The following is a 24,958-nucleotide window of genomic DNA, read 5'->3' as shown; positions in this document are numbered from 1 at the left end:
TTGTGTGTGTGGGTGATGTGTGTGAGGGTGCTGTGTGGGTGATGTGTGTGTGATTTGTGTGTGTGGGTGCTGTGTGTTAGGGTGCTGTGTGTGATGTGTGTGACGGTGCTGAGTGTGATGTGTGTGACGGTGCTGAGTGTGATGTGTGTGAGAGTGCTGTGTGTGAGGGTGCTGTGTGTGAGAGTGCTGAGAGTGATGTGTGTGAGAGTGCTGAGAGTGATGTGTGTGAGGGTGCTGAGAGTGATGTGTGTGAGGGTGCTGAGGGTGATGTGTGTGAGGGTGCTGAGAGTGATGTGGGTGAGAGTGCTGAGAGTGATGTGGGTGAGGGTGCTGAGTGTGATGTGGGTGAGGGTGCTGAGTGTGATGTGGGTGTGGGTGCTGAGTGTGAGGTGTGTGAGGGTGCTGAGTGTGATGTGTGTGAGGGTGCTGAGTGTGATGTGGGTGAGGTTGCTGAGTGTGATGTGTGTGAGGGTGCTGAGTGTGATGTGGGTGAGGGTGCTGTGGGTGAATGATAAAAGGGACTGTGTGTTGGGGGGGTAAAAAAAAAAATCTAATAAGCATGCATTATATCCCCCCTCCCTTCTTACCTTTAGCCTGGGAGGGGGGGGACCAGCATGCTGGTGAGTGGGAGGGGGGACCGGCACGGTGACACCATCCCTGGTGGTCCAGTGGGTGAGTGAGCTCTTGCCTGCGGGCTAGAGTTCACTCTCGCGAGATCCGATCGTTGCCATGGCAACGCTCCGGATCTCGCGAGAGGAACCCGGCGGAGCTGCAAGATAGAGCTCCGCCGGGTCCTCTCCCTCCCTCCCCAGCTGCATATCTGTCCAAGTGGGCCAGTGAGGGAGATCTTTGATCTCCCCACCGGCCCTCCATGGAATACAGCGGGGCCGGCGCTCGGATAGTGCCGGCCCTGCATAGACCGGCAGGGGAGATCCTGGGATCTCCCCTGCCGGCCACGGCCCATGGCCACCACGGCCCACCAGGCATTTGCCCGGTGCGCCCGATGGCCAGTCCGGGCCTGCTACCAACCTACTTTTTACTTGATATACATTTTACCCTCTATGTCATTTTACTCCTCTCCCTAGAATGTAAGCTTGTTTGAGCAGGGCTCTGAGCACACTCTGTTCCTGTACATCCAACTTGTTTTGTTGCAACTAGTTGTTTGTTAGTTCACCCGTTTGTACAGCGTAGCAGAATTTGAAGGCGCTTTATAAATAATAATAATAATCATCATCATAATAATAACTCCTCCCATTCATATCATATATCATACAATAACATACCATACTGGTACACTCTAGTATGGAGCCAAACATATTATTATATGCATATATAGACAATGCATTAATATGCAAAATAGAAACATAGAATGTAATGGCCCACCTAGTCTGCACAATTTTCTAAATATTTTCATTAGTCCCTGGCTTTATCTTATATCTAGGATAGCCTTATGTCTATCACACGCATGCTTAACCTCCCTCATTGTGTAATCTTCTACCACTTCTGTTGGAAGCCTATACCATGCATCCACTACCCTAAGTAAAGTAATATTATTTTTAAACCTTTGACCCTCTAATGTAAGACTATGTCCTCTTGTTGTGGTGGTTTTTCTTCATTTATATGTTTCTGTTATATCTCCTGTATCATCGATCCTCCAAACTATACATGTTAAGATCCTTTAACCTTTTCTGGTAATTTTACACTGCAATCCATGAACCAGTTTAGTAGTCCTTCTCTAAACTCTCTCTGAAGTATCAATATCCTTCTCTTTGAGAAGCGTTGGATTTGCCCAGGAAATTGTCACTAGTAAGAATTTCTTTTGGATGAATACAATCTGCTAGATTGGAGTTAAGTAACTTATTTATTTTACAGAAACTGATAATAGAAAAAAATATATTTTTAAAACTGGAGTGTTTTTTCAATATAGAATGTGATGACATATAGCCTAACTTAGAGCTTAGTGTGCGTCTGTAGAAAAGGGTGACCCCAGGACAATCTTAAGTTTAATAAAAGAATGATTCTATGCTCGAGTATTCTAATTACACGGCAGGGTTTCAATAACTCTGCATTAGATTCATAGAGGGAACAGCAAGATTTTAATACTTACTCGGATTATGTTTAATTAAAAGGTCAGAACAAGAGCATGAAAGAAAGGTAGAGCTGAATGACAAAAGAAAGCAATATAATAAAATATGTCTAATGCTAAAAGAAAACCAGATGTCATGATGCCAATGTGTTAATGTTGAGATTGTGATTGTGGTGGAGGCAGGAAGTACACTTCTCAAAGATTTGACCATTTAACCAGTGAATCCCTTGATTTGGTCATAACTGACCAAAGGGACTCTCCAGTGCCAGGAAAACGGTTTGTTTTCCTGGCACTGCAGGTCCCATCTCCCTCCCACCTCCCATCTCAGGTGACTTACCCCTTCGGTGACTTACCTGTATCCAGCGCCGTTGTCCCTCGGCGTTGGGTCAGGCTCCGCCAACTCTCTTCCCCCGCAAAAGTTAGCCGGCGGGGGTGACCTAATGCTCATGCGCGGCAAATGCAGGGTTAAGGGTAGTGGGAGTTGGCACCTAGACCACTCCAATGGGCAGGAGTGGTCTGGGTGCCTTTAAGTTTAACTATTTCCTCAGGTTAGGACACTATTAAAACAACACCAAAAAAGGTAAATATAATTAAACACGAGTTACCTGTACATTCTCACGAAGATCAGTTGCCTCTCGTAAAGACTGAATAGATGTTCTAAATACTTCATCAATAGCTTTAATTCCTGTTGTTCTGGTGGATGTGTACTCACGGACTTTCTTCCCTTTCCGTACAGAGAGACCCCTCTTATGTGCTTTCCCTCCTCCACGTCGGTTAGTGATGGCAATATGGACAAACAAGGTAGTGTTCTGCAAGAACTCTCCCGTCAGAGACTGTAAAGGAACATGTCTGAAACCAGTTTGTAAGCACTCAAAAGGGATTGTATACTGAGCTATGAATTCATCTCCAATAAAGTCATCATCTAAAACTACAAATCGCAGGATGGCTAATTCTGGAAGGTTAATGTGGAACTCAAAACTCTCGTCAAATATTGGATTGTCTCCATTTTGTGTGACTGTCTTTGTCCTGTGTTCTGAGCAATCTGCAGGTATCCCATGTATCTCCACATAGACATAGGGTTCTACAACATCTCCCTTGGCTCCCGATCCTTTGGGTTTTGGGAGGTTCTGTCCACTGATTATTTTGATGTGGAGCAACTGAGCCGAGACTCCTGGTAAGGAATCCTTAGCGTTAGCACTGAAATAGGATACTTCTTCTCTCATGATTGATGGTCGAAGGACAAAGCCACAATTTCCATTCTGACGAAACCATCCAGTATTAAGGTCCATCATTAGACCAGGAGTCTGGTAGTTCATTGCAACTATTTGACAGCCACACTTCCAGAAATCTTGGGGGTTCATATTGCTGGCATCTATCCTCATGGAGCTTGGGTAAACTCTGGAAATGAAACGCTTATTGTACTTCACAAACTCTTCAGGGTACTCATTAGCAAATCGACTGGCAGTAACTTCATTAAAAGAACACACTTGCCAGTACTTTTGACTTCTCCTAGATGTTTCAAAGTCCTTGAACTTTGCAGACTGGCAGAGGTTAACCAGATCAGAAAGCTCTTTGCACAGACGCAACTTCCTATGTCCAGATCCATTGAGATGTTCTCTGCCATCATGTCCTAGTCTTCTGGCAATTTCCATACCTTCATCTTCATCTGTCACATCCCCCTCTGAATCAGAGTTATCTGGAGGTAGTTTCTTCCCTTTTATGAGTAGCTTTCCCTTCAGTTGTTCTGGTGAAGGCAAGTAGTTTTCATCTTGGCATGGTGGATCCTTGTAAAGTTTTTCCCCAAGAACTTTTTTTAAGCACTGGGCCATAAGACGCTGTTGCCGTACAGAACAGTGAACTACAAGACAAAGAATCAAAGGGTATTCAGAGGCTTCAAATGCATATTTGTCAATAACACTGATGACACTTCGGAAGGATACTTGCGATACAACTGATAAACCAAGGTAAATAAGGGGTTCGTTATCAGGACCATCCCAAACAACAAGTTCAATGCTCCGGCATCCCATCCTAAGTGCATGTATGTAGCCACTAATGTCTGAAGTACCCCAGTAATGTTCCTCTAGCTGGCATGCATTATGTGCAGAATTTATATAATAATGAGACAGTGGCCTGGTCATGTCCTGGCAGACTTGTTTATGGTGAGGGTCAAAGATATGGCAATCAGATGACAGAAGATAACAAGTAAATCCATCAATAGTAAGGTACCCTTTTTCTCTGCCTTCCTTGGAGGGCTCATACTTATTGATAATTTCCAGAGAAGTGTCCTCACCAACATCTTCCATGCCTTGTTCAACTTCCATGAATATCATCAAGTCTTTTAAGTCCAAGAACTCTTTATTGCTAGAAAATTGCACCAGGAGAAAGAACACCTCTGGCCTGGTACAAAGGTCACAGTATGCTTCCACAAACACATCACAAGTTACATGACTTCCAAACTTATCACTGACCTTCTGAACCTCCTTAAATTTCAACTCAATAGTTGATGTCTTCATTCCTGGATTTAGACCTTTAATAAGCTGGATAGCTCTAGAGAGCGGAATATGTCCTTCCCTGTCTATGTCAGCAATCTCAAATAGAGATGATACCCAGAGAGTTCTTAAACTTATCTGATTGGCCCCTGGAACATCTGGTGTGTGCTTTCCATAAGATACAAGATACCGAAGCCCCATTACCCAGGTGTTAACAATATCAGCTGTACTGGCTACAAGATCCAAAGACTCATAGTTCTCTCCAAATATAATGGAGAATGCACATTCCTCAGGGAACTGGTCAGACAACCCATTGCTTCTCAAGACTGGAGTTTTCTTTCCCACCCGTACTTCACGGATGGACTTAATTTCCAACTTCGCTTTTTCAGAGTCCTTTTTTGAAGGTTCCCACCGAAGGAATCTCATGTCTGGGTCCAGCAGGAAGAATCGATTGTACATCCGAGAGTTGGACCTTACTTTCTTCATCTCACATCCTTCCATCATGAAAGAAATGCAAGCAGCTGTGCTGTTGATCTTTCTGTTGTTTGGCATTGTACTGAAAGACACTGTCTTCTTCTGCTTCTGTCGGGACCCATCCTATGAAGAATAAATAGAAAGAGAAGGTCAGAACAAACAAAATATTTTACTGTGTAACATTAAAAGTGGCATCAAAATGGTCTATGAGAATCTAAGAAAATTTGCTAGTTTCCTCATACAATGATGTGTGCCAATAATGATCTGACAAAACAATGACAGAGGAAGTTAAGGTTCAAATAACTTAAATGTTTTAATCTTATAACAGAATGAGAGGAGCAGCATTCAACAGCTCTCCATTTTTTAGAACTCCAAAGGTGATGTAATAATGAAAAGAAAACCAAAATGACTAGGCAGACACGGCACCTGTACTGTATGAGAGTAACCAGAAGCACCAGCAGTTAAAAATGTTCCTATGCAGCATAAGAGGGTTTAGGATCCAGAACAATGACAAATGTTGGGTGTATTATGTGACTGATACACAATGCATAGTAACAGTGTGCCTCATGGCTAATCAGAAGCAAGATGAAAAGTAATTTTAAGGCACAACTAAGTATGGTACTTCTCAAAGCAACCTAAAACCGGATATAATTTTAACACCTCCTCCATGCATATTAATTTATATATATAACTCACTACACTAACTCATAAACTACACTGTCTCTAAACATAAATCCTTACATGACTTTAACACAAATATCTCTCACACTAGTTTACCAGTTGCACTAACCCTATCCTAGAAGGATCATGTAAAAGACAATAATCATAATGTATAAGGGAAAATAATGCGGTCTGACCTGTTATTGGAAATACACTTAATACTCACAGCACCTACAATAAAAATAATTTTCACTTGACTTATAGGTTTTTATTTTTCTAGTATCCACTTTTTCCCCCCATTTTCTTTCCACTACATGAATTAGTTGAGTGACCTTTATTAAGAAAATTATATATATTTTCCTACTGTGCTAAAAACGTGCAAATCCTCACAATTAACAAAAAAGATTTGGGCATCCTACTTAAGGGTATATAAGATGTCCTAGCTGTAAGAGAAGTTCTGTCAAATCAGTTGTTATGCCCTCCTACACAGACCCACAAAATTGTCCTAAGTCTTAATCCCGATGCAGATGTGATCCGAGTCTCAAGCATTACCCAGCCCCCGGGCCTCATTAAATCCCTCAGATTAAGCAGAACTAATGAGCCCTTTAACAGCGAGATAAGCAGAGATTGCTGGCTAATGATACAGTTTGGAATAAACAAGCAGGCTGTTCAAAGATTTTATTAAAGGTACACTGTAATGCTAAAAATATAGTAATACACACATATATATATATATATATACTAAAATAATATGTTAATAAAGTAATGAAATATGTTTTCCTTCATTAGTGGAGATCATTGGTAACATGTTTTTTTGTTTTAAATTTGAAGATTAAAGCACAGAGGACGTATGGTGCAGATGAGGCATATGCTACAATCCACCAGTTTAATGTGTCTCTATGGGAAGCACTAGCCTGTGCAAAATGATTTCAAACATGAAGACCATCAAAAATTGAAGGTCGTAAAGGGTTACTTAAGGCACCATGACCACTTCAGTGATTTGAAGTGGCCATGGTGCCTGGTATCTGTATGTGCAGCATTTTGCTGTCAAACACTGTACCCTTCTGCTGCCAGAAGTGTAACTCCACCTGCAACCGTGTTGCTTAAGTGTCTTCAGCCAGTCCAGAACAAGGGTTGCCAGTTAATTCTGTGCAACTGTCCACAGAGCAGATCAGAAGCTCAACGAGACCCAGATAAGAGGGCAAACTATTGCTAAATGGTTTGTCCCATTACAAGTGAAGGGGGGGAGCAGTGCCTGTTGTGGGGATTAGTTGGAAAATGTACAGCCTATTGATTGGTTGAGAAGTACATGTATTATGGAAAAAGAGCAGGTGTGAGGTGGAGGTGGTTTGAAGGAACAAAGGCTGGTATGGGGGGTGTGCTGGGGAAACAGTGTTTGGTTAGGATGTGGTATAGATTATGGGAGTGAGATAGGCATGTAATAGCTGTTAAGGAGCAATGTCTGGTCTGGGAATTAATTGAGTGGTTCATGGCTGGAATTATAAATTGTTTTGGGGTTTTCAGATGAATAGACAGATTCTTAGGAGAAGGTGAGATGTTCCTGGTTTTAATGTGAGAGACACATTCTTCAGTAATAAGATTCATGGAACCAATCAATGTAGCAATTTGTAAAAGGCAATACAAGTCATTGTGCGCTTTATACTACCTTGCATGTTACATCGTTTATATCTTTTCATGAATGAAATAATTAATTCATATGTTTTCATGAATTAAATAATCTTAGACTTGTGTGTGGCTGTATGAGCTCTCTCATAGATTGCAATAAGAGATGACAGTACAGCTTTATTTCATAATGTCACATACAGCTTTACTACTGGAGTTTAAACAAAGCAAGTAACGGGAGCTGCATAATGATCAATTCTCTGTAGCAAAGTAAACATTGAAGGAGGACATTACCCAATTTCATCCAAGGGTCCATGTGCTTGTCGTCAACCCACCATCTTTGCCATTGGACAACTTGGGATTCCCTTTGTTAGTAGGCTCTAAGTCACTAATCCGTGGTCACAATTTTTCTGATTTTTAAACATTGAGTGTTCCCTGTCTTAGGATTAGCCACTGATATTTCAACCTGATTGTGAACAGAATGTCACCTTATATGAAACCCAACATTGTGATAAATCCTGTGGTCTGTGCTAATGGTATTTTCATTACTATTGCATGTCATTTGAATAAACATTTCATGTTTTAAGATTGTCCCCAGTGCTCATCATTATTCTTTCATCACATCAAGCGCATACCCCTAAGAGACCTAGACATAGGAGATCATTTGTTGAAGTTTAAATCAGCGAGTGTACACCAGTACTCTAGAAAAAACTCACTTTAGGCAGCACCAAGTCATTTACGATGTCTAACTTTGGCACCATTAACGGCAGAGATAGGTTGTGACCTTTTTAAACTGAAATCACATTGAAAACACTCAGGTGATGTTTTATAAAAGAACAAAAGACAACAAATACAGGGTGCGCTAAATAAAATAACGGGAGATGAAAACGTCTTTAGGTACAATGTGGACCTTGAGTGAGTGTTCTTAGGTTCTTTCTTTGGGATCTCAGTAGTCGTATATGGAATACAAAAGCAGAGAGGGGAGACCAATAGTGCAAAACCGTAATGCGGAAAGGATCACGAACAACACAGACGTGGAGAAGTGCCAACTTACAATTTCAAGAACTAAGTCCAGCTCTAGGTAAAACAGCATACAGTGGTATTTAGTACTCCCCACATGTAGGATATTGCTGGACAATTGGAGGTGTCTTCACAAGATTCTTTACACAATCCCAGACAGACGTCAGCATATAAAATATATAAAAGATGGAAAAACCCAATGGTGCAATAACTTTGGTAATACTGCAACAACAGACAACACTGAGGTCCTAAGAGTGCCAACTTACAATTTAAAGAGCTATAACCAGCTCTGAATAAAACAGCATACAGTGGTATTTTAACTCCCCACGTGTAGGATATTCCTCTAATGATGCTTGCAGTGCCGGTCTTATGAAAATAAAATCACAAGAGAGGGCCCATAGTGTTTTCCATATATAAAATGACAGTGGAATAAAAAAGAAACGTACTTACAGTGTTCAGAGCAGCCACACTGCTCTATGAACCAAGCGTGGGTGGAATAATCCCCACCAAGGATTTCTTTTGAAGTACTGGATCTTGTTTAATAAGACTTTTTCATCTCCCTTTATTGTATTTAGCGCACCCTGTATTTGTTGTCTTTTGTTCTCTCCATTCTTTGAAGGGTTTGAGGGTTACCCTTCCTTTCAGGTGTGCAGCTCTATCCCCCCTTGTGATCAGTACTGTAGCGCTGTTCCCCTCCCTTTCTATTTACTGATGTTTTATAAAAGTCAGAAAACATTACAGATGGGATACCAGTGCTAGATTTTAATTTACCCCTTGATTCTACCTTGTTCGGTCAACATAAATCTTCAATCCCAGAAACAGACTGGGATTAATACATTAACTAGGGTATCATGCACTTTCCATATAGTGGCTTTTGTTTTCTGGTTTTGAGGGCATTTTGATTCATACACAGATTTTCCCACAGCATTAAAGAATAAAATATACTTATGGAAACGTACTATGTCCCAGCTGTTTGTTTTTTTTGTTTTGTTTTTTGCATAGTTCTATTTAGACAAGACAGAGATTGATTCCTAAATGCATTTGCACCTACGTCAGGGTCCTTCCTGAATAGTGGATGATCAGGTTAAGAATTCTAAAAATGGAAACACAAATAAAAGAAAGGTCACATCTGCTGTACTTAAAAACCTTATCGGTCAGCAAGAAAGCATCACCAGAGATCTGACTACGTGAGCAAGAATGCTTGCATCCTGCAACTCATACTGCACCAAAAACCAGGATTGACAGGAGGACTTGCGAGGGTCTGAACATTTACGCATGTATTTAGTAATAATCTGTAAGGCGACACCTTTTTGTATCATTTCATCTTCGTTAAGTGTATAAGACCTTTAAAGTAAGAGAGATTACATCTTAATCAGTAATTGCCTTTAAGGGTGTTCATTCTTTTGTTTCAATAATTTTACTATGTATACATTTGTAGTTTGTTCTGAATTAATTCCTTATACCGTTATCTTGTCATATAGTTTTCTTGCAATAGGCAAAAGTAAAGGATGGTCCAGGCACTCAAGGCTGAAAAGCAAGCAGATATTTTTCGGAGAAACACAGCAACGTATTGACCTCAACAGAGGTCTTTGTCAAGGCTGAGGTTGAAACATTGCTTTGTTTCTCCAATCAATCTGCTTGCAATTCAACCTTGAGTGCCTGGACCATCCTTTACTTTTGTTTATTGCTTGACTGAGGATTTGTCCACCTAAGGTCCAGTTAAAGGACCACTATAGTGCCAGGAAAACATACTCGTTTTCCTGGCACTATAGTGCCCTGAGGGTGCCCCCACCCTCAGGGTCCCCCTCCCGCCGGGCTCTAGGGGGAGGAAGGGGTTAAACTTACCTCTTTCTCCAGCGCCGGGTGGGGAACTCTCCTCCTCCATATCGCCGTCATCGGCTGAATGCGCATGCGCGGCACAAGCCGCGCGCGTGCATTCAGCCAGTCCATAGGAAAGCATTCTCAATGCTATGTGCTATGGACCAGGAAGAGACCTCTAGTGGCTGTCTAGTAGACAGCCACTAGAGGTGGAGTTAACCCTGCAAGGTAATTATTGCAGTTTATAAAAAAAACTGCAATAATTACACTTACAGGGTTAGGAGTAGTGGGAGTTGGCACCCAGACCACTCCATTGAGCAGAAACATAGAAACATAGAAACATAGAATGTGACGGCAGATAAGAACCATTCGGCCCATCTAGTCTGCCCAGTTTTCTAAATACTTTCATTAGTCCCTGGCCTTATCTTATAGTTAGGATAGCCTTATGCCTATCCCACGCATGCTTAAACTCCTTTACTGTGTTAACCTCTACCACTTCAACTGGAAGGCTATTCCATGCATCCACTACCCTCTCAGTAAAGTAATACTTCCTGATATTATTTTTAAACCTTTGTCCCTCTAATTTAAGACTATGTCCTCTTGTTGTGGTAGTTTTTCTTCTTTTAAATATAGTCTCCTCCTTTACTGTGTTGATTCCCTTTATGTATTTAAATGTTTCTATCATATCCCCCCTGTCTCGTCTTTCCTCCATGCTATACATGTTAAGATCCTTTAACCTTTCCTGGTAAGTTTTATCCTGCAATCCATGAACCAGTTTAGTAGCCCTTCTTTGAACTCTCTCTAAGGTATCAATATCCTTCTGAAGATAGGGTCTCCAGTACTGTGTACAGTACTCCAAGTGAGGTCTCACCAGTGTTCTGTACAATGGCATGAGCACTTCCCTCTTTCTACTGCTAATACCTCTCCCTATACAACCAAGCATTCTGCTAGCATTTCCTGCTGCTCTATTACATTGTCTGCCTACCTTTAAGTCATCAGAAATAATCACCCCTAAATCCCTTTCCTCAGATGTTGAGGTTAGGACTCTATCAAATATTCTGTACTCTGCCCTTGGGTTTTTACGTCCAAGATGCATTATCTTGCACTTATTCACATTAAATGTCAGTTGCCACAACTCTGACCATTTTTCTAGTTTACCTAAATCATTTTCCATTTGGCTTATCCCTCCTGGAACATCAACCCTGTTACATATCTTAGTATCATCCGCAAAAAGACACACCTTACCATCAAGACCTTCTGCAATATCACTAATAAAAATATTAAAGAGAATGGGTCCAAGTACAGATCCCTGAGGTACCCCACTGGTGACAAGCCCAAGCTTCGAATATACTCCATTGACTACAACCCTCTGTTGCCTGTCACTCAGCCACTGCCTTACCCATTCAACAATATTGGAATCCAAACTCAAAGATTGTAGTTTGTTGATAAGCCTTCTATGTGCAACAGTGTCAAAAGCCTTACTGAAATCGAGGTAAGCAATGTCTACTGCACCACCCTGATCTATAATTTTAGTTACCCAATCAAAAAAATCAATAAGATTAGTTTGGCATGATCTCCCTGAAGTAAACCCATGTTGTCTCTGATCTTGAAATCCATGTGTTTTTAGATGTTCAACAATCCTATCCTTTAACATGGTTTCCATCACTTTCCCCACTACTGAAGTTAGGCTTACTGGCCTATAGTTGCCCGACTCCTCCCTATTACCTTTCTTGTGAATGGGCACAACATTCGCTAACTTCCAATCTTCTGGGACTACTCCTGTTATCAATGATTGGTTAAATAAATCTGTTAATGGTTTTGCTAGTACACCACTAAGCTCTTTTAATAGCTTTGGGTGTATTCCATCAGGTCCCATTGACTTATTTGTCTTTACTTTTGACAGTTGAAATAGAACCTCTTCCTCTGTAAACTCACGTGTAATAAATGACTCATTTATCCTTTTTCTTAACTGAGGTCCCTTTCCTTCATTTTCATCTGTAAATACCGAACAAAAATATTCATTGAGGCAGTCAGCTAGACCTTTATCCTCATCTACATACCTTCCTTCTTTTGTTTTTAATCTAACTAATCCTTGTTTTACTTTTCTTTTCTCATTTATGTATCTAAAAAAGGTTTTGTCCCCCTTTTTTACTGACTGTGCTATTTTCTCTTCTGTGTGTGATTTGGAAGCTCTTATAACTTGCTTAGCCTCTTTCTGCCTAATCTTATAGGTCATTCTGTCTTCCTCACTCTGGGTTTTTTTTATAATTACTAAATGCTAACTTTTTTGTTTTTTACTATTCTTACTATTCAGAAGTGGTCTGGGTGCCTACAGTGTCCCTTTAAATAAAAAAAATGTAAAAGATAAATTTCAGTTTTCATAGGGTAACTGAGACAGTACTGTAAACAATCTCCCATTGCATCTTTTCACATACACACACATATGTTTTTTTAATATTATATATATATATATATATATATATATATATATATTATTAATGTTGTATACAGACTTCTAGGTTTGCTATGAAAATATTAGCACACATGACACAATTATCTGTCACCGCAATCTATTTCTCCTTAAATGTGTTGAATATCCAGACTTCCGAACATTGGCCTCATTCTGTCGCAATCATTGGTTGCCATGTTCCGATATCTCTTGCAAATAAAAGGTACTTCACACACAAACCCCCCCCCAAAAAAACGCTATGTTACCATGGATAACTCCTCAACCCCTTGCAATCATAGCGAGACATGTTCTCAAAAGCCATTACTTCTAACTAAGCTTGAAGTCAGGCTGCGCTTATACTAATGGACTAGAAAAGGCTCAAGTAAAGAAGTGGAAATGTAATAATAGACACCTGAACAGATTTTCAGCAAAGTTAAAGAAACAATATAACTCAGAAGACGCCAGTTTCATTTTTCAAAGTGAAATGCTGCTTCTAAGATTTTTCAATATTATGTTTACTAATTAACTATAATTATCAAATATCAGCTCAATTTATTAGGCGGCGTAAAGGGCTGTTGTGTGGCCACAATTAATTGCGTTCATTAATAGCGATGTCGCGAACGTAAAAAAATTTATGTTCGCGACATCACTATTAATGAACGCAATTAATGAACGGCGAACGCGAACTTCCGCAAATGTCCGCGAACGGGCGAACCGGGCGAACCGCCATAGACTTCAATAGGCAGGCGAATTTTAAAACCCACAGGGACTCTTTCTGGCCACAACAGTGATGAAAAAGTTGTTTCAAGGGGACTAACACCTGGACTGTGGCATGCCGGAGGGGGATCCATGGCAAAACTCCCATGGAAAATTACATAGTTGATGCAGAGTCTGGCTTTTACTACATAAAGGGCATAAATCACCTAACATTCCTAAATTGTTTGGAATAACGTGCTTTAAAACATCAGGTATGATGTTGTATCGATCAGGTAGTGTAAGGGTTACGCCCGCTTCACAGTGACAGACCAAACTCCCTGTTTAACGCACCGCTAACAACCGCAAACAGTCCATTTGCACAATCGCAAACTCCCCATTTGCACAAGGATGAATACCAAGCTAGCCATGTCCCGTTCCTTGTCCTCACTGATGTCATTGAAGGTCTCTTCCTCCACCCAGCCACGTACAACACCAAGGGTCCCCGAAAGGTGACAACAAGTACACTACTGTTACACCAGATATGAGTTGCACTGGTGTGACACTGTGCCCTGGCAGGCCCTGAAACGCACACATGTGAAGGAAACTGACTGCTATTATTTCACAGTCAAATTTCTAGTTTTGTTTTTTAATGTACACTACTGTTACACCAGATATGAGTTGCACTGGTGTGACACTGTACCCTGGCAGGCCCTGAAACGCACACGTGTGAAGGAAACTGACTGCTATTATATTACAGTCAAAAAAGTTTTTTGTTTTTTTTTAAATGCAAGCTATTGTGACACCAGATATGAGTGGTGTCACTGGGCAAGTGGGCACAGTATACGCTGTGAGCCTGACACACACGCTGGCAGGCAGGCAACTGCAATTAGATTACACAGGAAAAAAAAAAAGCAGACTGATGTTCTAGCCCTAAAAAAGGCTTTTTGGGGTACTGTCCTTACAGCAGAGATCAGATGAGTCCTTCAGGACTGTAGTGGACACTGAATACACTAGCCTAGCTATCGATTCCCCTATTAAATCAGCAGCAGCTACACTGTCCCTCCTCTCACTAAGAATGCAGCTTCCGGGGGGCGGGGCCTAGCTGTCATGGAGGAAAGACGCACTTCGTGTGAGCTCTCTCAATATCTCACTTTAAGCAGCTATCAACAAGCGAATTTCACCCCAGAAGGGGATGACTCAGCAATGTTGCTCCTACCTGACCGACCCGACATGCTTAATAGTGGTCAGCAACTCGACAGAGTCTTACTTACCTCCGCGTGGCAAGTGTGGCCTGGTGCTCACCGGGCGGGAGAGGCGGCCGATCTCCTGATCCTGGGATGCCCAGGAGCTGCTACTTCCCGGCAGGAGCTCCGTTACCCCCCCCCCCTCGGACCGGTGGGGGTTATCCTGGTCCACCCCTGAGAGGCTGTCTGGAGCTAATGGACGCACAGAGCACAGCCGCCCAGGCTGACATACTCATCTGCGACTCTCCCAATATGGCGGCAGCTGCGTGTCCTCCTGGTACCAGCAAAGCATGGCAGGATATTGAGTCTAAGCTGGACAGACTCTTTAATCAATTTTGGAAGCAAATAACAAGCAGGAAGCCCCAACAAGCGCCACCACAGCCAGTGGCGTACACATGACCCATGGGGCCCCGGTGCGAAAATTGATCCGTGGCCCCCCCCAACCCCCCTCGCTTACTCTGGCGGGCCGGGGCCGCAACACATTGCGGCGGGCACCTGGTCGCAGGGGTTGCAGGGCTGCGAATCCTGCGACCTCGGTATGTACGCCAGTGCATGCAGATGCACACACACTTAAAGGACCACTACAGACACCCAGATCACATCAACTCAATGAAGTGGTCTGGGTGTCAGGTCCCTCTAGTTTAAACCCTGCAGTTGAAAACTTAGCAGTTTCAGAGAAACTGCTATGTTTCACTGAGGGTTAATCCAGCCTCTATTGGCTGTCTCACTGACAGCCGCTAGAGGCGCTTCCGCGATTCTAAGACACTGAACGTCCATAGAAAAGCATTGAGTAATGCTTTCCTATGGGCGGTTTGAATGCGTGCGCGGCTCTTGACGCGCATGCGCATTCGGAGCTGAGAGGCGGAGGGATCCCCTGCGCCAAGGGAGTCCGGCGCTGGAGAAAGGTAAGTGCTGAAGACACACACTCACGAACAGACGCATACACACTAGCTAACAGACACACACATTTACTGACAGTGACACACTCAGCGACAGACATACATACACACTCACTTACAAAACATACACTCTCACTGACAAACACACACTCACTAACAGACATCAAACAGACTCACTAACACACACACAAACACACTCAGTAACATACACACACAGTAACACACTCACTGACACTAGCAGTCACACACTCAACAGACACACTCACTCAGACACTAGCAGACACACACACTCACACTAGCACTCACACTCACACTAACACACACAAACACACTCAGTAACAGACACACACAGTAACACACTCACTGACACTCACTAGCAGTCACACACTCAACAGACACACTCACTCACTGACACTAGCAGACACACACACACTCACACTAGCACTCACACTAACACACACACAAGCACACTCAGTAACAGACACACACAGTAACACACTCACTGACACTCACTAGCAGTCACAAACACTAACACACACTCACACTAACACTTACACACACTCACACTAACACACACACACACGTTTTTTTTTTATTTAATCCCCCCAGCCTCCTTACCTTTTGGAGTGCTGAGGGGTTCCCTGGGGTCCAGTGGTGCTGCTGGGCTCCTGGGGGGGCCGGTCACCCGGCGGGCAGTCAGGCTGGCGGGCGCGCGAGGGAGCACTCTCCCCTGAGTGCTTCCTCTTCAGCTTCCTCGCGCGCCGCGTACTGATACCGGCGCCGGAAGATGACGTCATCTTCCGGCTCCGGTATCAGTGCGGTGCGCGAGGGAGCTGAAAAGGAAGCACTTAGGGGAGAATGCTCCCTCGCGCGCCCGCAGGACCGGCCGTGGGGTGACAGCAGGGCCAGCCTCGGGGGGCCCGGAGGTGGCCGGCTCTAGGGCCCCCCAGGAGAAGAGGCTGGCCAAGTGGCTACATACCGGGTCGCAGGGGCGGCCGGGCCCCCTGGTGGGCCGGGCCCGGTCGCAGCCGCGACCCCTGCGACCCTGGTATGTACGCCACTGACCACAGCCCCAACAAGCTCCACCACAGCTAAGCGAAGCAGTCCCCATTAAAACCCACCAACGCAAAAGGCGTCGAAGACGGGACCGGAGGCACAAACAGAAATGCAGAGCCTGCCCCACGTCAAGCACTCGCCTCCACCTTAAGCCACCACAATCCCGCACCGGATGTGAAGCACCACCGGGACAGATCCGACCACCCGACACAACAAGCTTCCACTACCTCAAGCCGCTAACCCGGCACTTAGCCAGAGACTTGCCTTTGTTGTTCCAGGTATCAGGGACTCCCAGGGTCTGCACCTGGCACCCAGAAGGGATTGGATGAGCACAAGCAGTAAACAGCAGCCTACCAAGCATGTCCCACTATAGCCGATCCTCCACACCATGCCTTTCATCACATGAACTGCTCTCTGCACATTAACTAATCGTAGAGTAGCAAGCGTTTAACCCCTTAATGACCAAACTTCTGGAATAAAAGTGAATGATGACATGACACACATGTCATGTGTCCTTAAGGGGTTAAACATGTCATTATTTCACCTCCTAAAGAGTTTATTGTCGTAGTTCCTTACATGCCTTTTCATTAACCGTTCATGTATTATGTTATTCACTAGTCTCATCTCATGGGGCGACTCACACTTGATTTATAACTAGTGGTGGAGCTGCTGATATAAATACACAGTTGATAACGTGCAAGCTACACCCTAAACATGACAGCCATCTTTCACAACAATGTACTGCTACATACTCATACTCTCAGTGCAACTAGCCATGATATACGCACGTTCAGCCTAGCATGCTCAAATATAACACATTTCTGTCTAAAAAAAAAAAGAATGCAGCTTCCGAATGAATCTAAAATGGATGCTGTCCAGGAGATGGGAGGGTCTGGGAGGGAGGGTCTGCTGCTGATTGGCTGGAATGTGTCTGCTGACTGTGAGGTAAAGGGTCAAAGTTTACTCAATGATGACGAATAGGGGGCGGACCAAACATCACATATGTTTGCCATCCGTGGCGAACGCGAACAAGTTATGTTCGCCAGGAACTATTCTGGACATCTCTAGTCAGGATAGATGCCTCTGGAATGGGAGGTACGGGTTGAGATGGTACGCATACCAGTGTCTCAGGGGCCAAATAAGCATTTCTGGACAAAAGTGTCTGATGGGCCTGGGCAATCTGGTCCATACGGTGATCCTGTTCTTAAAATCTTGCCTCATAGGAGGCCATTTGCTGTCCTAAACCTGCAGGGCCCATGGTCCTATCATAATGTCATGATGTAATACCCCAACACGCAGAGTTTAGGATAGCAAGGGACAAGACTAGGATTATAACTTATTACCTGGACTTAGAATGGCCAGACTAAACGTCAGACAGAGATAAAGTGTAATCAGAAACGAGACGAGGTCATGGTAACAGAGAGACTACGAAAACGAGAACAAGCCAGAGTCAGGTAGATGGTAATCAGTCACACGGGCAAAGAAGACAGGAAAGGGTTAAAGATAAACTCAGAGTCAAGAACAAAGCCATGGTCAATACCAAAATAAACAAAATAGATCAAAGAACGCACTAAAGGGTACTGACACAGAAACCACGATAGGACAAAGTGGATAGGGCTAGGGAAGTTTAAATATCCTTTAACATTTGATTGGCCCACGTCATGCCTACGCCCCCAAAACGTTTGTGTGTGGGGGTGCTGGAAAGACGTGGGCCAATGGGAGCCTGAATCAACTTTTGGTTCCCACTGCCCCTTTAAGAGCGAGCTCGTGACTCGAGCCGTGCTCCTAGTGCCAGGCAGGCCACGTGACCGATCACTGCGGTCAGTGCACGCGGCTAAGTCAGAAGAGGAGATCAAGCCGCATGTGTGGAGGCAGGAGTGATCCAGCCACGCGCGGCTCAAGCTTAGGAGCCAGGTCGGTCCCAGGATAAGGTAAATACAGCCACAACCACTTATCCCAATCACACACCTTTCCTAACGTCTTATCCCATTAAAAGCATATTACCGCGTATTTAATAAAACAGATAGACCCCCTACTTCATCCAGGTTACCGATCGATGGTTCGATATTCTGAGCCCTCTCTGATTTACTGTACACGACTATTCGATATTCCCACAAATTTTATATAGCATTTTATGTTTGTTTGAGAACACCTTAAAAATATTGGATATCGCTAAAAATCATGATCACTATATACTTTCTCTACAAACCTCTAAAACGAACCAAACTACTCATCCATCCGCTATACCACTTTATCCCACCTAGAACTAGTGCCCAGTTAAAATACTTGACTCTTACTTACCCACACTCAGTCATGCCACACACATTTCACCACTACTCTCACTGAATCCCTCTGACTACGGCTAAATTCATCTTCTACATCAGAACACTACTCCTAAGATTGTGTTGAATCCATGTCTCGGGTCTTTCATTTAGAATAGGGGCAGCTTCGGTCTCCTTCAACACTGACACTCCAGTGCATATTGTTAAAAGATTGGGCAGATGGAAATCCTCAGTCTACAACCGATATATTCCTCATCCCGAGAAAGAAATGAGGAAAGCTTTTAAAAGTTTGGCTTTGTAAATTTGATGCAATAAGTGTGTTTTTCTTTAATACCTTTTCACCCTCTTTGCATGAACCCGATTTACATATATTAATAATATGTTTCTGAACATATATATTATATTATTCACTCACTCACTCACTCTCTGGGCCGGCCCAAGACATCATGCTGCCTAGGTCCAACGATAAAAGACTATGGGGGATAATGTATAATAAACACAGGTTACTGGCTATGGGGGGAATAATGTATAATAAACACAGGTTACTGGCTATGGGAGGGATAATGTATAATAAACACAGGTTACTGGCTATGGGAGGATAATGTATAATAAGCACAGGTTACTGGCTATGGGGGGATAATGTATGATAAACACAGGTTACTGGCTATGGGAGGATAATGTATAATAAACACAGGTTACTGGCTATGGGGGGGATAATGTATAATAAACACAGGTTACTGGCTATGGGGGGGATAATGTATAATAAACACAGGTTACTGGCTATGGGAGGGATAATGTATAATAAACACAGGTTACTGGCTATGGGGGGTAATGTATAATAAACACAGGTTACTGGCTATGGGGGGAAAATGTATAATAAACACAGGTTACTGGCTATGGGAGGATAATGTATAATAAACACAGGTTACTGGCTATGGGGGGATAATGTATAATAAACACAGGTTACTGGCTATGGGAGGGATAATGTATAATAAACACAGGTTACTGGCTATGGGAGGATAATGTATAATAAACACAGGTTACTGGCTATGGGGGGATAATGTATAATAAACACAGGTTACTGCCTATGGGGGGGATAATGTATAATAAACACAGGTTACTGGCTATGGGGGGATAATGTATAATAAACACAGGTTACTGGCTATGGGAGGGATAATGTATAATAAACACAGGTTACTGGCTATGGGAGGGATACTGTATAATAAACACAGGTTACTGGCTATGGGAGGATAATGTATAATAAACACACGTTACTGGCTATGGGGGGATAATGTATAAAAGACACAGGTTACTGGCTATGGGAGGATAATGTATAATAAACACAGGTTACTGGCTATGGGGGGATAATGTATAATAAACACAGGTTACTGGCTATGTACAATAAGTGTGTTTTTCTTTAATACCTTTTCACCCTCTTTGCATGAACCCGATTTACATATATTAATAATATGTTTCTGAACATATATATTATATTATTCACTCACTCACTCACTCTCTGGGCCGGCCTAAGACATCATGCTGCCTAGGTCCAACGATAAAAGACTATGGGGGATAATGTATAATAAACACAGGTTACTGGCTATGGGGGGAATAATGTATAATAAACACAGGTTACTGGCTATGGGGGGAATAATGTATAATAAACACAGGTTACTGTCTATGGGAGGGATAATGTATAATAAACACAGGTTACTGGCTATGGGAGGATAATGTATAATAAACACAGGTTACTGGCTATGGGGGGGATAATGTATAATAAGCACAGGTTACTAGCTATGGGAGGATAATGTATAATAAACACAGGTTACTGGTTATGGGGGATAATGTATAATAAACACAGGTTACTGGCTATGGGGGGATAATGTATAATAAACACAGGTTACTGGCTATGGGGGGGAATAATGTATAATAAACACAGGTTACTGTCTATGGGAGGGATAATGTATAATAAACACAGGTTACTGGCTATGGGAGGATAATGTATAATAAGCACAGGTTACTGGCTATGGGGGGATAATGTATAATAAACACAGGTTACTGGCTATGGGAGGGATAATGTATAATAAACACAGGTTACTGGCTATGGGAGGGATAATGTATAATAAACACAGGTTACTGGCTATGGGAGGGATATTGTATAATAAACACAGGTTACTGGCCATGGGAGGGATAATGTATAATAAACACAGGTTACTGGCTATGGGGGAATAATGTATAATAAACACAGGTTACTGTCTATGGGAGGGATAATGTATAATAAACACAGGTTACTGGCTATGGGAGGATAATGTATAATAAGCACAGGTTACTGGCTATGGGGGGATAATGTATAATAAACACAGGTTACTGGCTATGGGAGGGATAATGTATAATAAACACAGGTTACTGGCTATGGGAGGATAATGTATAATAAACACAGGTTACTGGCTATGGGAGGATAATGTATAATAAGCACAGGTTACTGGCTATGGGGGGATAATGTATAATAAACACAGGTTACTGGCTATGGGGGGATAATGTATAATAAACACAGGTTACTGGCTATGGGGGGATAATGTATAATAAACACAGGTTACTGGCTATGGGGAGGATAATGTATAATAAACAGGTTACTGGCTATCGGGGGATAATGTATAATAAACACAGGTTACTGGTTGTGGGGGGATAATGTATAATAAACACAGGTTACTGGTTGTGGGGGGATAATGTATAATAAACACAGGTTACTGGCTATGGGAGGATAATGTATAATAAACACAGGTTACTGGCTATGGGGGGATAATGTATAATAAACACAGGTTACTGCCTATGGGGGGGATAATGTATAATAAACACAGGTTACTGGCTATGGGGGGATAATGTATAATAAACACAGGTTACTGGCTATGGGAGGGATAATGTATAATAAACACAGGTTACTGGCTATGGGGGGTAATGTATAATAAACACAGGTTACTGGCTATGGGGGGATAATGTATAATAAACACAGGTTACTGGCTATGGGAGTATAATGAATAATAAACACAGGTTACTGGCTATGGGGGGATAATGTATAATAAACACAGGTTACTGGCTATGGGAGGGATACTGTATAATAAACACAGGTTACTGGCTATGGGAGGATAATGTATAATAAACACACGTTACTGGCTATGGGGGGATAATGTATAAAAGACACAGGTTACTGGCTATGGGAGGATAATGTATAATAAACACAGGTTACTGGCTATGGGGGGATAATGTATAATAAACACAGGTTACTGGCTATGTACAATAAGTGTGTTTTTCTTTAATACCTTTTCACCCTCTTTGCATGAACCCGATTTACATATATTAATAATATGTTTCTGAACATATATATTATATTATTCACTCACTCACTCACTCTCTGGGCCGGCCTAAGACATCATGCTGCCTAGGTCCAACGATAAAAGACTATGGGGGATAATGTATAATAAACACAGGTTACTGGCTATGGGGGGAATAATGTATAATAAACACAGGTTACTGGCTATGGGGGGAATAATGTATAATAAACACAGGTTACTGTCTATGGGAGGGATAATGTATAATAAACACAGGTTACTGGCTATGGGAGGATAATGTATAATAAACACAGGTTACTGGCTATGGGGGGGATAATGTATAATAAGCACAGGTTACTAGCTATGGGAGGATAATGTATAATAAACACAGGTTACTGGTTATGGGGGATAATGTATAATAAACACAGGTTACTGGCTATGGGGGGATAATGTATAATAAACACAGGTTACTGGCTATGGGGGGGAATAATGTATAATAAACACAGGTTACTGTCTATGGGAGGGATAATGTATAATAAACACAGGTTACTGGCTATGGGAGGATAATGTATAATAAGCACAGGTTACTGGCTATGGGGGGATAATGTATAATAAACACAGGTTACTGGCTATGGGAGGGATAATGTATAATAAACACAGGTTACTGGCTATGGGAGGGATAATGTATAATAAACACAGGTTACTGGCTATGGGAGGGATATTGTATAATAAACACAGGTTACTGGCCATGGGAGGGATAATGTATAATAAACACAGGTTACTGGCTATGGGGGAATAATGTATAATAAACACAGGTTACTGTCTATGGGAGGGATAATGTATAATAAACACAGGTTACTGGCTATGGGAGGATAATGTATAATAAGCACAGGTTACTGGCTATGGGGGGATAATGTATAATAAACACAGGTTACTGGCTATGGGAGGGATAATGTATAATAAACACAGGTTACTGGCTATGGGAGGATAATGTATAATAAACACAGGTTACTGGCTATGGGAGGATAATGTATAATAAGCACAGGTTACTGGCTATGGGGGGATAATGTATAATAAACACAGGTTACTGGCTATGGGGGGATAATGTATAATAAACACAGGTTACTGGCTATGGGGGGATAATGTATAATAAACACAGGTTACTGGCTATGGGGAGGATAATGTATAATAAACAGGTTACTGGCTATCGGGGGATAATGTATAATAAACACAGGTTACTGGTTGTGGGGGGATAATGTATAATAAACACAGGTTACTGGTTGTGGGGGGATAATGTATAATAAACACAGGTTACTGGCTATGGGAGGATAATGTATAGTAAACACAGGTTACTGGCTATGGGAGGATAATGTATAATAAACACAGGTTACTGGCTATGGGAGGATAATGTATAATAAACACAGGTTACTGGCTATGGGGGATAATGTATAATAAAAACAGGTTACTGGTTATGGGAGGATAATGTATAATAAACACAGGTTACTGGCTATGGGGGGATACTGTATAATAAACACAGGTTATTGGCTATGGTGGATAATGTATAATAAACACAGGTTACTGGCTATGGAGGATAATGTATAATAAACACAAACACAAAAAAGAAAATAAGAAAAAAAAGAAAAAAAAAAGAATGCAACTTCAGAATTAATCTAAATTGTATGCTGTCTAGGAGGTGGGAAGGTCTGGGAGAGAGGGTCTGCTGCTGATTGGCTGGAATGTGTCTGCTGACTGTGAGGTACAGGGTCAAAGTTTACTCAATGATGATGAATAGGGGGCGGACCGAACATCGCATATGTTCGCCATCCGTGGCGAACGCGAACAAGCTATGTTCGCCGGGAACTATTCGCCAGCGAACCGTTCAGGACATCACTATTCATTAAGTTTAAAGATCCATAATAGCACAATATTTATTATCAACACTCACAGAGTGACTTCTAAATGGAACTCAACCAATTTTCTCAGAGTATATGCAGGCTTTGCAAGTCCCAGAAAGAAAAAAAAAGAATTAACCTGTAAATTAAAGGAACACTCAGTGCCCCATAACAACTTCATCGGAATGAACAAGACCACAAAATAAGATGCAGTGGCTATACCTCGTTCCTAAAAGTGGAGAGAGGGTGTCACAGCACCAAACCTCCTATACGGAGGACAGTCGCCTAAACTGTGCTCTCCAAAACTGTATCATCCACAAAAACTCAACACAAAGAACCGAATAAATCCCAGTACCATCCACAAAAAGGGAGGGATCACATTGGGAGAGAGCACAGTAGTTTTATTTAAGCTAGGGTTTCTATTTTGCTCCTTTATTCTATTTTACTGTGCTCTCTCCCAGTGCGATCCCTTCCTTTTTGTGGATTGTACTGGGATTTATTTTGTTTTTGTTTTTTTGATGAATTACAATAGATTTTATTTTTTTAAATTTTTTAAATTTTTTATTTTTGCTGTGCAAAAAATTACAAGCATGCCTGTAATGCCACGACGGCAGTTGCAGGCTAGTAGAATACAAACATATTTAAAACATTTGTGTGGTAGTTAGAGTGAAAGCACAATTTTATAAAGTTTATAATGCAAACTGATTAAAGGCTAGGTAAGTACGTCCAATGTGGTGGTACACGTTGAGGTCAACAGTGTCAGGGTACCTGAAGTCTCTACCTCTGGGAGAGGTAGAGACTTAGACGTCTATCCATCCGGACGGTCTGTTTCCCCTGTTCCTCGCGGTCCACCCGGTCACATAAATGCCGGCCGCGAGGGAGTCACTTCCTTTTGTAGCATGACGTCCGGAAGTCGATGTCTTGACGCCAACCCGGAACAACCT

At 42.2% G+C, this 24,958-nt stretch overlaps 1 protein-coding gene across 2 annotated transcripts in view; it reads right to left on the bottom strand.

The window, feature by feature from the left end:
• The window catches only part of LOC134614796 (inactive phospholipase C-like protein 2), a 152,884-nt gene that overhangs the window by 59,757 nt on the left and 68,169 nt on the right, over window positions 1-24,958 (bottom strand). For both annotated transcript variants that reach the window (XM_063458952.1, XM_063458953.1), the window contains exon 2: window positions 2,692-5,172. In XM_063458952.1, coding sequence (XP_063315022.1) covers window positions 2,692-5,172 — 2,481 coding nt within the window. The remainder of the gene's footprint in view (window positions 1-2,691; window positions 5,173-24,958) is intronic.

The sequence above is a fragment of the Pelobates fuscus genome, chromosome 6 (genome assembly GCF_036172605.1).
Source record: "Pelobates fuscus isolate aPelFus1 chromosome 6, aPelFus1.pri, whole genome shotgun sequence".
NCBI lineage: Eukaryota > Metazoa > Chordata > Amphibia > Anura > Pelobatidae > Pelobates > Pelobates fuscus.
The sequence above is the reverse complement of the archived record's forward strand: the minus strand, read 5'-3'. Positions and strand labels throughout refer to the sequence as shown.